This window comes from Eufriesea mexicana, unplaced genomic scaffold (assembly GCF_001483705.2).
Source record: "Eufriesea mexicana isolate 0111107269 unplaced genomic scaffold, ASM148370v2 scaffold3780, whole genome shotgun sequence".
Lineage (NCBI taxonomy): Eukaryota > Metazoa > Arthropoda > Insecta > Hymenoptera > Apidae > Eufriesea > Eufriesea mexicana.
This window is the reverse complement of record NW_016911795.1, coordinates 1,108,679-1,121,704: the sequence shown is the minus strand read 5'-3', so window position 1 is coordinate 1,121,704 and position 13,026 is coordinate 1,108,679. Positions and strand designations below refer to the sequence as shown.

Below are 13,026 nucleotides of genomic sequence, written 5' to 3'. Positions count from 1 at the left end.
ATGCATCTGCAGAGGAATCGACTATTTTCGATCCATTCTCGCATCTCCGTTCCAAACACACCCGTTGTATCCACATATCAACGACGTAAAATTGACTTTCTTAATTTGGCACCTAATTAGTCACCTAGTTAGGTAATTACACTTTAATTCATCGATAGTCAGCTGGTTAGGTATTCAAATTTCAGTGGCTGGAGTAATTTCAACGACGTGCAACATGGCAGAAGAGAAATTATGAACCGGGACTCACGGGACAGTCCATTCTTCGAAGGAAGCGTGTCGCTGTATCGCATTTCCGGTGGATCTTAATCGCGCCTGCGTGCCCCTATGGCACGCGAAAGTTCGCGTGACTCTCTGCCAGTACACGCTGCAATTTACTCCTCGCTGTCGCATTTTTCTCATAGGCCTGCCGCACAGGGGTTGCACGCGTCCGTGAACCCCCGAACGAGTCAATTGGTCCTCGCGTCAGTTGGTCTCCATCGTTATCGACTTTGACGATCGATCCCTGACGCCTTTCTCCGTCGATTGGATCGAACACCAGCTGAGAAATCAGCTATTCACTCGTTGACTTCCTACCTGACAGGAGACTAATCTTCCTTCACCCTGCTGCCCCTGATCAGGTCTGATTCGGCTTACACTAGGTGACCGTGTCTAGGAACTGTCAAGAGGCATTACCGACGATGGGAAACTCGAGAATATTCATTGATTTTCTCAACTTTTCGTTGACCCTGTAACCTATGACATGGCCTGACGTGTCTTCCACTGAATGTCTAAAGTGAAGAGCTGCAAGGAAGCTTTATTCACACCGTGACAGATGTGTGCAATGCTGCAGGTCTTGTCTTGGTTTCTATTAAATGTCCGGACCCAGGGATTGTTATTGCAATCCTATGGTCTTTGACTGGTTCACTGGGTTTCCAAGGCAAGGCGTGCGAGGTAGCTCGACTGACATCGGAAGATCCCAAAATGTGCAACCCTGAATCTCTTCTGATTTGAAAGAGGTATCTTAACACTTTACCGACCGGTAGCGGGCCAACATCCTATACCCTTCTAACCAGTCACTCAGCCGCAATCTTCCCTGACACCTCTGTTTCGATTTAGACTGTCTCGCCAAAGACAATTGTTCACACGGTTTATACACATCGTTAAATTTTTGCTTTAAATAATCAACGACAGGCTGAAGTTTCGCAAGTCTATGCGAATTGCGAGAAATTCTCTCATTGTTACAAAAATGCTACTATCTTTCATTCATCGCGAACGTTAAGTTTTTGAAAATTTTATAAAAATATGGCAGCTGACAAAGTAACAAATGCTTGCTAATTGCCATAGTAACAGATTAATCGGCTACCGGTCGGTGAGCATTCGGGACAAAAAGCCGATTAATCGGTAAAGTGTTCGGCTCGTTAGGTTATGGTTGGTAATATTACGATTGGTTAGGTTAGGTTAGGATAGCTTTGACTTTTGTGCTATACACTGCTATTCGGTGGATTTCTGCGCTATACTGTGCTCTAATATTCTCTGCTTTGCTCTGGGGAGGCCAGCAATAGTGGTCTCGGCACGTTATGTTGAGTTATGTTACGTTTGGTTAGGTTAGGTTTGGTTAGGGATCGGGTTAATCGGGATTCTTTCGTTCGGTGCCGGTAGGACTGACTCATCACGTGCACATGATACCAACGTGGTGTCACCGGCATTTGCCCGATAGTTTTCGCATAACGCCAACGTGGCGCCACCGGATGGCACAGTGTTAACCCTTTGCGGTCGTATTAAATTTAGACATGGGTGTCGAACTGGTCGGAATTAATTTCCATTCAACGAACAGTGATACATAATATGCAAGACTATGAAGGATAAACAAGTTTTATGAATTCTTTTGTGAACTTGAGGTATGTGTTTACATAATAATGTTTTAATGTGTCGCAAAAATAATTACTTTGGCGTCTTTACACTCTTTGCTTACAATCTTTACACTTTACAGTGCCGCAGTATACGCAATTTGCCATTAAGCCTTTCCTCTTTATCCGAGGACGATGATCTTCGTGCTTTTGGAGATGCTCCATTACGAAAATCGTCTGTGAGTTGTTTCAGCAAATTCCGGACAAACATAAAATATGACATAGACGTCTTGTTTCTTCTTTTTGCTCACACCTTATGTAAGATGTAGCTATTGATCGTGCATACTTCTAATCCTCATAAAAAGATTTTTCTTCGCCATTTAACATGATGAATACAATATAAGATCGATATGGTTTGTAGCGACCATCATTCTCGCCCTCGCCACTAGATGGATTCCGCCTTCAAGGACTTTCCCGCAAGTCCTCGGGAAACTCCCAGTTTCCTATATATATAACTTCCCGTCTTTCCAATAGTATCCCCAGTGTCTAAGGCAGGGCCAGCTAAGCAAGCCTTACTGATGAGTCCGCTACCAGGCCCAGGACGAAACGCATCCCTTCCTTTTCCAACCGTCCCTTCTAGCTACCTAGCACCGAGGATACCCGCCACAGACGACGTCAAGTGATGGCGGGAGAGGACCCCCACAGGTTCTTTGCCATGGTGGCTGAGAGTAGACACACGACCGCAAAGGGTTAATACCGTTGCCTTTGCTAAAGTCCTTCCTAAATATATTTGTGGCGGCTAAGGTTCCGCCACTACGCCCATGCGAAGGGAGCAGGGACATTGGGGTCGCGGGTGCACCGGGTTCGTCCCCGCAACGCAGCAGCAGTCGCTGCTGGTCAACAGGCATTGTCCCGCGGATGGCATTGGCTATCGTCAATGTCATGCCGCGGATTAGCCTGGGACCAGGCAGCGATGTTGCAGACCAACGGTCGTTTTAATTTACGACCTCCCTGGGTTGGCGGGCTTGTTTCTACCCCTTCCGCGAACACTCGACCGCTTTAAAAGCTCTGGAGTCAGAGGACGAAAGTACAGTTGGAAACCGTCTACAACGCCGTGAAGATGTCCCGAAGATCGCGACGAGGGCTGACACTTGCGACTTTTTAAAAGCTCTGGAGTCAGAGGACGAAAGTACAGTTGGAAACCGTCTACAACGCCGTGAAGATTGTCCCGAAGATCGCGACGAGGGCTGACACTTGTTGCGACCCACTTCGTATTAAAAAGATTAATCGGTCTATAACGTTCTTCATCAGGATTCCAGCAGAGGTTCAGACGTCGAAAGAGACAGAGTAGTCTCCTGTTCTCTGATCCAATGGCTACCCCTAATTCGGGAAAATCTGCGATGGTGGACGCGCGATGGTTAGGTCGTAACAGGGTCCACGCAATCCGCGAGTCTAATAACCATAAATAATAACGGCTACTCGGATGGTCGCGTTTCCTGGACACCCAGGCACTAGCGGAGGCGTGGAATTTATCGCCGTTCGGTTTCTCCGGCTGCCCTCGACCGGCACGTTCCTCTTCCGCTCTTCTTTCCTCCCTGTTCGCGTCGGCCACCCGACGCGCGCGGGCAATAAACACCGGATAATCCTAGAACGAGCGAATGGGCGCGGTCGAAACGGGGGAAGCTCGCGACGTGCTTCGCGTGGAAGAGGATGAGAAAGCATCGCCCTCGCGGAACGCTGCGTGATTCACGCGTAGACCAGCCGTGCCTCGCCGCTTGGCCGAGATGGAATTAATGGAGCCTATTTATTCCGCGATCGTCCTGGAATTTATTTTGGCCGATGTTCCGAGATTTGTGGAATAAGTCGCGAACCGAGTTTATTTCCCACCGGGATGTGTCGAGGAATACCGAGAGACCGTTCGATCGTACATCTTCCTGCACGGCTGTTCCCGAAGATTTAGGGTGGCTTTAGGCGCGTCGGGTCGTCGAACTTGCAGCATTTCTCCATGCTCAGACCTCCGATTGCGATTCGGTACCCGGAGAAAAGCCTGCCTTGACGTCGTGTTGCACGGGTGAGACATGATAATTCCTTCAAAGGCGATGTAGCGTCCTACGGTATCGAATCTCTTCGATTTCCAAGAACGCTTATCACGCGCCAAATTAATATTGCGTGACTAGTTGTGATAATAAGGATCCAGAATGTGTGTGGTCAAAAGAGAGTGTTTATTTACAGAAAAGTGTAGAATAGTTATAACGTAGACGTTAACGGAGTACCGTTTCGAACACGCGTTTGTATGTGTAATTAAGATGTTTTAAGGATCGGTGCCGAAGACGAACTGACTTCTCGATTTTGCTCTATGTCCTGTCTCGTCGTGTTCGGTCCGGTGTTTTCTCTAGTTTAGTTCTGATTGGGTAAAATAGATGTTGGTGGTGGAAAGGTAAAGAGTTTTAATTGGACAGAGGGTGTGACATAAGGACCTTTGGCTAAGGAGTAGGAAACTGTCAAGGAGCCGATTTCTGATGGTCAATGACGTGATTTATAAGTGCCGTCCGTCCGTCGCTTGTTGGGTCTGTCACAAGTGAGTCCCATCTGTCGCGTCTGGTACTAGTAAAATTCCTAAATTTGCGTTACCTTTATAAGCTTAATCCGCTAGAACGGCTTTGAGGCACATCGAACCTCCGGAATTGCAGTCGCATTATAAAATATAAAATAAACCGTTAGGTCTGGCAAAAGTGTAAGCCTTGGAATAAAATTATGTTATAAACTCGCTCTCCGGGACGGAACAGGTGATCTAGGTTAGGTTCACACTTTACCGATCGCCAGCGATTCAACAGCATACGCACCATCCTTGACGCTCTAGATATAAAACTTTTCCCATATAAAAATGTTGGAGCTCACAAAGTGACGCAACTGAGCAACGTACCAACGTTCCTCAGTACTGAATAACAAATTACTGTTCGTGTAATGATAATGACTGTTGTAATGATAATAGCAACCGATCGGTAAGCGTCGGTGACAGAAAGCCGATTAATAGTCTATCGATGTGTAAAGTGTTAACCTTTTGCACTCGAGAGGTGACTCTCAGTCACCGTTTCCTTTAATGCTATAACTCAAATAATGGATGATGATGATTATATTAAAAACATGGAAATAAAATTATTCTATTCGTTCGTTTCTCACGCAAATTCGTGATTTCCTTTTCCTAATTTTAGCATAAAGAGTGATAAAGTGAGGTTATAAAAATCTAAGAAGAGCTTGGAATTGCATCTTCGTAACGAAGAAATCTTCGAGTCCAAAGGGTTAATTTTAGGTTAGGTCGGATGAATTGCTCGATGGCGAAATCGAGGTTTCGATTGTTGCAAAATAGCTGAAAAGAAGAGCATTGCGATGCACTGGAGTGCATTGAGCTCGTGGTGGAAGACAGAAATACAGTCACTTTGAAAATGCTCCAAGTTATGTTAGGCCATGTGAATTTCTCGATAGTCGAATGGAAGTTTTGTTTGCAACGGGAATTTTGTTCGCCTGAGAATGAGAATAAAACTGCGCGTTGAGAAAGTATAGGAAGGGAGAGACATGTCAGTTGCTTCTGAGATGAACTAAGTTAGGTTAGGTTCCCGGCCGTTTGAAATTACGAACGAGATCTGCGTATGGGACGGGTTTGACTGATCGCGGAGGTCGCATTGGAAGGAGCGATTCGCGAGAGACGATTCGCAATTGTCTTTCGGGTAATTGATGACAGTCGCGGGTAATTGTCGACGCGGCTAACCGGCTGTTTGCGTTTGCTTGCAGAGGCGGGAAGTTCATCACGGTGGGCGACAGAATCAGGTTGCCCGACGACGTGACGATGGGATACATTATCGAGTACCTGTTGAAGAAGCAGCTCACCGTCGTCGAGCAGTTCCATTCTCACTTGGAACCGATGAAGTTCCTCAACAAGGACACCTTCGGCGAGCAGGTAAGTCGAATTTCATGCTCTACAATGGAACACTACATTTCTCAAAATAAATCGCCATTTCCTTTTTAAGCCCCATTTTCAGGGGCTTAGTGTTTGTCGCGTATAGCTCGAACGACGTACTACGTCTTAGACTTAGTGTTAGGTTTTTAGGTACTTCAGGTTTTGTCCGATTGCCGTGTCTCGTCTGGGAGACGTGGTATTTACTTTTAGCCCGATAGCCGCATCTCGTCTGAGAGACGTGATACCTAGGTTCGACCCGATTGCCGTCTCGTCTGGGAGACGTGGTATTTACTTTTAGCCCGATAGCCGCATCTCGTCTGAGAGACGTGATACCTAGGTTCGACCCGATTGCCGTCTCGTCTGGGAGACGTGGTATTTACTTTTAGCCCGATAGCCGCATCTCGTCTGAGAGACGTGATACCTAGGTTCGACCCGATTGCCGTCTCGTCTGGGAGACGTGGTATTTACTTTTAGCCCGATAGCCGCATCTCGTCTGAGAGACGTGATATCTAGGTTCGACCCGATTGCCGCGTCTCGTGTGAGAGACGTGATATCTAAGTTCGGCCCGATTGACGTGTCACGTTTCTCACACGTGCTGTCTACGTTTGGCTCGATAACCGTGCGACGTGTGTCTCGTGGCATCCTAAGCTAAAAGATTAAGCCGGATTACAAGAATATCCGTGTAATACCTCGTAATTCCAACCAGATGCGGATATGCTCGTAAAATCGTTAGCTACTAAAACGAGGCAATAAACGGGTTTAAAAGCTGCGATAATCATCGAAAAATATCATCTTAAATATCCTTAAATACCCTGTCCCGGGACGAAAATCGCGATTCCACCCGCGCTCGCCGGCGAGTCGAATAACTCTCGCGTTCAATCTCGACTGCGTTCCACCGGCAGTGATTAATTGATCCGGTACAGAGGCGGGGTATGGAAAAAAGCACGGCAGTGAAACGGCGAGAGAGAGAGAGTGAGGGAGAATTAAGATCGTACGGGTCACAGTGTGAAGTCTAATCACGGGTAATGGAATAATCCCCGCGATGAATCACCATGGCCGCCTCTTTCCATGGCTCGTACGCGAACAATGACCAATTGATCCGACGTTGTTCCGGAGAACGCCGACCCCTGAAACTGACTCACTCCGAGCAGGTGATCGCGTTGTTCGCGTGATCCTCGCGCAGACCAGGTGCCTGGCCACTCTCCAATAGCCGTGTCATTTCGCTGCTTTCCAATGAAACTCGTTACCTCGCGTCGATAGCTCTCGAATACCATTTTCTTCCACGATCTCCACGATTTCGTCCCGTCGAGTCATCACAGAGGAAATTAAGAGTCTAGGAATCTAGGATCTAGTCTAGAAGCTTCAAAGTATCGACTTTTTTTTATTTCATTTTATGAAGGTACGTGTCTGAAAATATTTCTACCAGTGGATATTGTTGGATTTGAAAAATTCGTCGAGTTATTAGGACTATTATTTCATAAAATAAATAATTATAGAACGGATGGTTCTTAATATGTAACATTACTCGCGTTGATATCTTGTTTAAAATCCAATTTTAATTAAACTATATTAATAAGTAATTATATTATATTAATTTACAAATGAAACTGTGAGATAGATATTTAAATAAAATTTATAATATGTCTAGGGATTATTTTTATTTAGATAAAAATTTAAATTTAATTTCTGTAATTTACTTCGTGAAATTTGAGGCAGATACCTCGAATCAAAATGATTCGTGTCTCGTAAACTTAGTGGTAAATATTGCTAAATAATTATTATTAATAATTAGTATTAATAAATGTTACTGTATCGTTCGAGATTTGAAGCTATAAAGAAACGAAAATAATTAATTTCTGTTTTATCCTTGAATCGATTTTTGATATATTTTCTTTGAATTATTTCGACGAATCTTCTAGTGTCTTATTGACTCGTTCTTTCCAAATATTCGTCGACGATGCTGGAAATGTGCTTAGTTCGATCTGGATGAATTTCGAGACGCTTCGAAAGCTAATGGAGTCAAAAGATGAGTAGAGCGAAATTTCTGCTGCGAGCCACGTAAGCGAATCGCTGAGGCTCGAAACGCTGGAAGAAGAAATATTTCCATAGCACTCGTGGGTAGAACATGATCGAGCTTTCGGTTTCGCGTTTCATGCGACCGAGACTCTGACTGAAGTGCTGCCTAATTCCCGGCTTGGAATGCAAAAATAAGCGATATCGCGTTCCTTCGTGATGTCCATAAACGATTCTTTGTGCTCGGTAGCCTTTGGGACATGTCAGTGTCGAGATCTTGAGATTCGGGACTTGAATCGGAAGATCCATAAACGATATGGATCGGTGCAGATGCCTAGAATTATTTTTCACGCTCTAATTCCTTTAATATGGGTCGAGGATCTAGGTTTGAAATATATGCAAGTCTATTTTCATCTTCTAGGCTGTTAAATGATGGTAATGTTACTAGGGATGAAGGGAAGAAATTTTGAATTAATATTCTTAATATTGAAATTACTGTGCTATAAATGACTGATTTAGAATTCGTGATTATTGTTTTCTACCTAAGATAGATAACTGAGAAAATCGAACACGAATTTTCTGTAGGATATCGTATTCCATAGGCTTACTCGAATCTAAGATAGATAACTGAGAAAATCGAACACGAATTTTCTGTAGGATATCGTATTCCATAGGCTTGCTCGAGGATCAGAGAAGTCAGAGCGATTTTTAATTCGATCAGATGGAGAAAATATTCGCCGCGTAGCCATTGTTATCTATGCATGATCCAAGTACCGAGTTCAATCGACGAAAAATAAAAGAAATAGATTTTCGTTATAAAATTTTGAAAAATGAAGTTCAAAGTGAACATCTTAAATTTACAAGAGCCAAAAAGTATTTTAAATTTGGTGCGTAGCTCTTCGCTTGGTATCGTTTTCCAAAAATGATTCTTTGAAAAAGGATACCAATTACCAGGTCTCACCACGTGGAGGTGGCTACGCATCGAGACCCGACATGCGCCCTAGTGGCGCGGCCTGCTGGTGCTATCTGTAACAAAGGCATCCTAACCTAACTTGGAGCGAATTAAGTTAAAATGACTCTACCGACACTTTATAAAATTTCGTGTCTTATAAAAGGGACTTCGATTCGGTATACTAAAACTCGACTGTCGCGACGCTAAGATATTTTATTTCAATAGACTCTAATATTTCCAAGTTCCCATAAAAATAGGGAATGAAATATGAAAGACGCGAGCAAGTAAAAAATCGCGACGCGCCCGAACGAGTTCGCGATTATTCGAAAGACCGACTAGCCTACGAGACGTACTCTCGTGTACAAGACAACTTCGTGCCTCGGCACCCTCCCGACCCGAACCTAGCCCATCCAGCCACCACAGACCCTGCCATGACTTACTCGCGAACGAGAATGATCGACGAACCAACGAAACATCCAAAATCAAGCCGAGGGTCCCTAGCGAGGCCCTGTAGCCGGTCACGCAGGCCCCTGCCACATGGGGGAGAAATTAATCATCCCATGGGGTCTGACCGTAGGCCCATATGCAATGTCCGGCTACAGGACCCATACCCCGGTCGTGCACGCGCTGGTGCCCAGGACGACTAGGGCCGACAGACCCTCGAATTGACCCAGATGAGTGCCAGCCCGCCGACCACCCTAGAACCGATGCATGACAAGGGTGGCAGTGGCGAGGATGAGTGTCGGAACGAGTCGTTTGGATGACTTATGAAACATGGAGTTATCGAGCAAACGAGAGTACGTCGCGCAGGCTAGTCAGTGCTTAAGAACGATCGCGATTATCGCGAGAACAATTATGTTCTATTTGGTAAACGAGAGAGGTAAGAGGAGAATAGAGAATTTATATATTTCGCTCCAAGTTAGGTAGCGCACCTTTGTACAAATAGCACGCACATGATGAAACTTATCCTAGGGATCTATCTTATGACTACTTAGGTCTACTTAGGTCTAAACGAATGCATCCCGCTTCGTCCATCGTGTCCGAAATGAATTCTTGAGGAAACTTGAGAATCTTGAGAAATCTAAAAGCTAAAACAGAATATATTATTGTTAATATAAACCTGAAAGAAAGCGGATTAATACGAGGAAAGAAAACGAACGAATAGAAACCATGAAGGTTAACCAAGTAGAAAGAGTATGCCACTGATGAGACATAAACGACCCAACGATGAAACATTTGAATATTATACGAAATATTCAAATGCTCGAATAGAAATAGAGTTGATAAAATAAAATCTGAAACGATAAAAATAATTAAAACCTGAAAAGGAAATATTAAATTAGTGGATCGTGGATGGAGTGGACAGTGGCTATCGAGCCAATGTCCAACCCAAGTGATGAGATAAACATCCCAACGATGAGACATAAAGAAACCAACGACGAAACATTCGAATATTATACGAAATATGCGAATGTTTAAATAATGATGAATAAAAACGAAAAAAGTAACATGTGAAATAAAAAAAAAATAATTAAATCCTGAAAGAAGAAAAAATAATTAAAACCTGAAAAAAAATAATTAATATCTGAAAACGAAACAAAAATAATAATTAGATTGTTTAAGGGGATGGGGTGTGGGTGGGGTGTGGGTGGGGTGTGGGTGGGGTGGCCAACCCCAACCTCACTTCGGCCCCACCCCCGTTCCCGCACACGAAAAATTTAATGTTACACTCCCGATGCCAAACCGGCAAATGAGTTCTGCTGCGTCGCGTCGCCCTTTATATAGCCTCCGATCGGCCGAGCCCCCCACCCCGATCGAAAATTTTCTAACTTTGCCGATTTTATTAATTATTAATTTTCTGCTCTTATAGCCAATAATTTATTAATTTTTTTTACTTCTATTATTTATTTACGTTGTAGACACTTTGTTATTAACAATGGGTGTAATTATTTATAAACTTTTTGCAAGTTATAGATACATTTTAACGCAAGTATGTTGTAAATTCAACTAATAGTCAATAATTTATTAATTTTCTCACTTTTATCATAAATTTACATTGCGAATAATTTGTTATTAATAATATTAATTTGTTATTCAACGTTATTCAATGTTAAACAAAGAACTTTTTGTAAGAATGAAAGAATATGCGTAGAATGTATACTTGGCGGCTTATTTTAGAACATTGGTAACCAATTATGGTTATTCAGAATTACAAATAATTATAATTATGCACATTGATATATTACATTGATAAAATAAGCTCTACGAGAATTACCTATTGGATATTACAGATTAAAGGAAAAGTTAAAACTTGTTGGACGGTTTTTGGAAATAAGTAATTACACCTTGGAATTTTACCCATGATAATTTTCATGCCCCTGATAATCACCATTCCGTGTTCTCTGTTCCAGGTGTCGTTTAGCTACTCGAAGGGGTCCAGGGAGGACTGGAATATCTTGAAGATCGATGGCTTTGACATGAAGGACGATCCGAAAAGGTGCGTTCTAATTGAATTAATTAAGATAAAATTCCAGGCATAAATTACCATTGCTGACGTTTAACGCTAACACTAACCAAAGACTTCAGTACCCCCGAGTCCTTATAAAGATGTTTCGCATGGGCCTCTTTATCACTTCCATTTTTCCAGTTCTAACCTAGCTTCTATGTCGTTTCTTCAACCTACAAGAGCAATTGGAAAAGTGTCGAGCTTTCATGAAACTGATCTATCCTTTTTACCGTGGAGTCATGGGGAGCACAACAGGTAGCACACCAAAGAACGAGAAAGAGTAATTAGCAGCGGACAGCTACGCGTATACCTTGGAATCTTCCTCCCTTTGTCCTTGTCCATCTTCTCGACCAACGTATAGCTGTCCTCTTGAATCGCTTTCCACGTTTCTTTGACCCTGTTCTACGGCGTAAAGACTCGAATTACTCCGGTAATTGCCCTGTCCGCATGGGGACGAAAGAGTGGTGAGCTAATGACAAAGATGCCACCGTGCAACGCCGCTCTTAATTGACTTTATTATAATTACCAGTCAGACCGGGTCTTTTGTAACCCTCCTATTCCCATTTCCGCGCGTTACGTTCGTGGTGGTGGTCTCCTACCATTTTTTCTCTCGCTTTTATTCCTGGCACGTGAATCAGCCCGAGAAAAATAGGCGAACTTCCATTCCTATGAATATTAACGAGGCTTTCCTGCAAGTATTGGCTGCTGGAGGAAAAGTGGCTTGACCTTTTTACGTGGAATTATCGATCAGTCGATGTCCTTCGTGTATTTCTATCTCTGCTTGCTGGAGATGCATGGATAAAGTGGGATAAAAGTACTAGATAAAAATTTCAATAGAAAGTATTAGTATTTAATGACATCTCATTCCTTGTCGATACAAGTTGCTTCGTATCTCAGATTAATACTGATTTACTTTACCATGATTAATGCCGTGTGATCAACTAACGTCACTTCCATCGGTTTTCTAACCTCACAACGCTAGAACTATTGAGCTAATTAAAATAACTATAGGTTAGAGGCTGTTTGCTTTTGCAATTATCTAAAACAAGCAATTGCTTTGGTAATATTAATGTAGATTTTGTTCAGATAGGAACGTAATTATATATTTATACCTTGTTATTTTCCTCCTGTCGCTCCATTACTATCGATGCGTATCATATTTCGATTGACATTATAGGTCGGTAATTTAGCATTAATTCCAATCTCTCGAAATGTGAAATTTGCACAATTCCTATTTACCATCGGTCGATTCAAACTTCCGGTCTGATCCTCCTTAGTCCCTCTATTGTTGAGTCAATCGTCACTGCACGAAGTTCGCGCCTTAGACGTGTCGATATGTTCTAATTACAGATTCAGGTCGATCCACTGTCATCTGTTCCCGCACGTACCCAATTGCCCGCACAGATGACCAGCCGGATGATCCAACTCGCAAACAAGAGGAGAGTCGCACGATCTCATGTTGCATCTAGTTGCAACGCCCAGCAGTTGACTCGTGTAGATCGAGATGGGTCTATTCTTTGTCTCGATCAAGCGACGTTGCGTTTGTTATTGTCTCGTATTTTTGTTCTTATATTCTGTACATACGTGTAGATAAACGTGTAGGTGGCTCCTTCGACGGTTTTAATCGGAAAGTATGTTATGAGTCCCTTTTCAAATTTCGTTGGAAGCAGGCCTCAGTGATGGAATTTCTAAAAGAATCTCTTTCTTTTAAATTTAATATGACTGCGTCTACCGTTTGAATCTCGTTCCTGTAGAATTTGTACTTTTGTGTATA

The 13,026-nt window shown here is 43.1% G+C and overlaps 1 protein-coding gene and 2 long non-coding RNA genes across 3 annotated transcripts in view; 1 reads left to right on the top strand and 2 right to left on the bottom strand.

Annotated features, from left to right (window-relative positions):
- The window catches only part of fng (Fringe glycosyltransferase), a 101,954-nt gene extending 89,177 nt beyond the window's left edge, over positions 1–12,777 (top strand). Inside the window, exons 7-9 of the mRNA XM_017905289.1 lie at positions 5,616–5,781; positions 11,158–11,243; positions 12,603–12,777. Coding sequence (XP_017760778.1) covers positions 5,616–5,781; positions 11,158–11,243; positions 12,603–12,660 — 310 coding nt within the window. The 3' untranslated portion in view covers positions 12,661–12,777. The remainder of the gene's footprint in view (positions 1–5,615; positions 5,782–11,157; positions 11,244–12,602) is intronic.
- LOC108551213 (uncharacterized) lies at positions 11,129–11,513 on the bottom strand. Its single transcript, XR_001890464.1, has 3 exons — positions 11,483–11,513; positions 11,321–11,425; positions 11,129–11,250 (listed from the first exon to the last, which is right to left on the bottom strand). It is a non-coding gene; the product is annotated as an uncharacterized LOC108551213 (long non-coding RNA).
- LOC108551214 (uncharacterized) lies at positions 11,956–12,422 on the bottom strand. Its single transcript, XR_001890465.1, has 3 exons — positions 12,365–12,422; positions 12,171–12,291; positions 11,956–12,069 (listed from the first exon to the last, which is right to left on the bottom strand). It is a non-coding gene; the product is annotated as an uncharacterized LOC108551214 (long non-coding RNA).
- Positions 12,778–13,026: the final 249 nt, after the last annotated feature.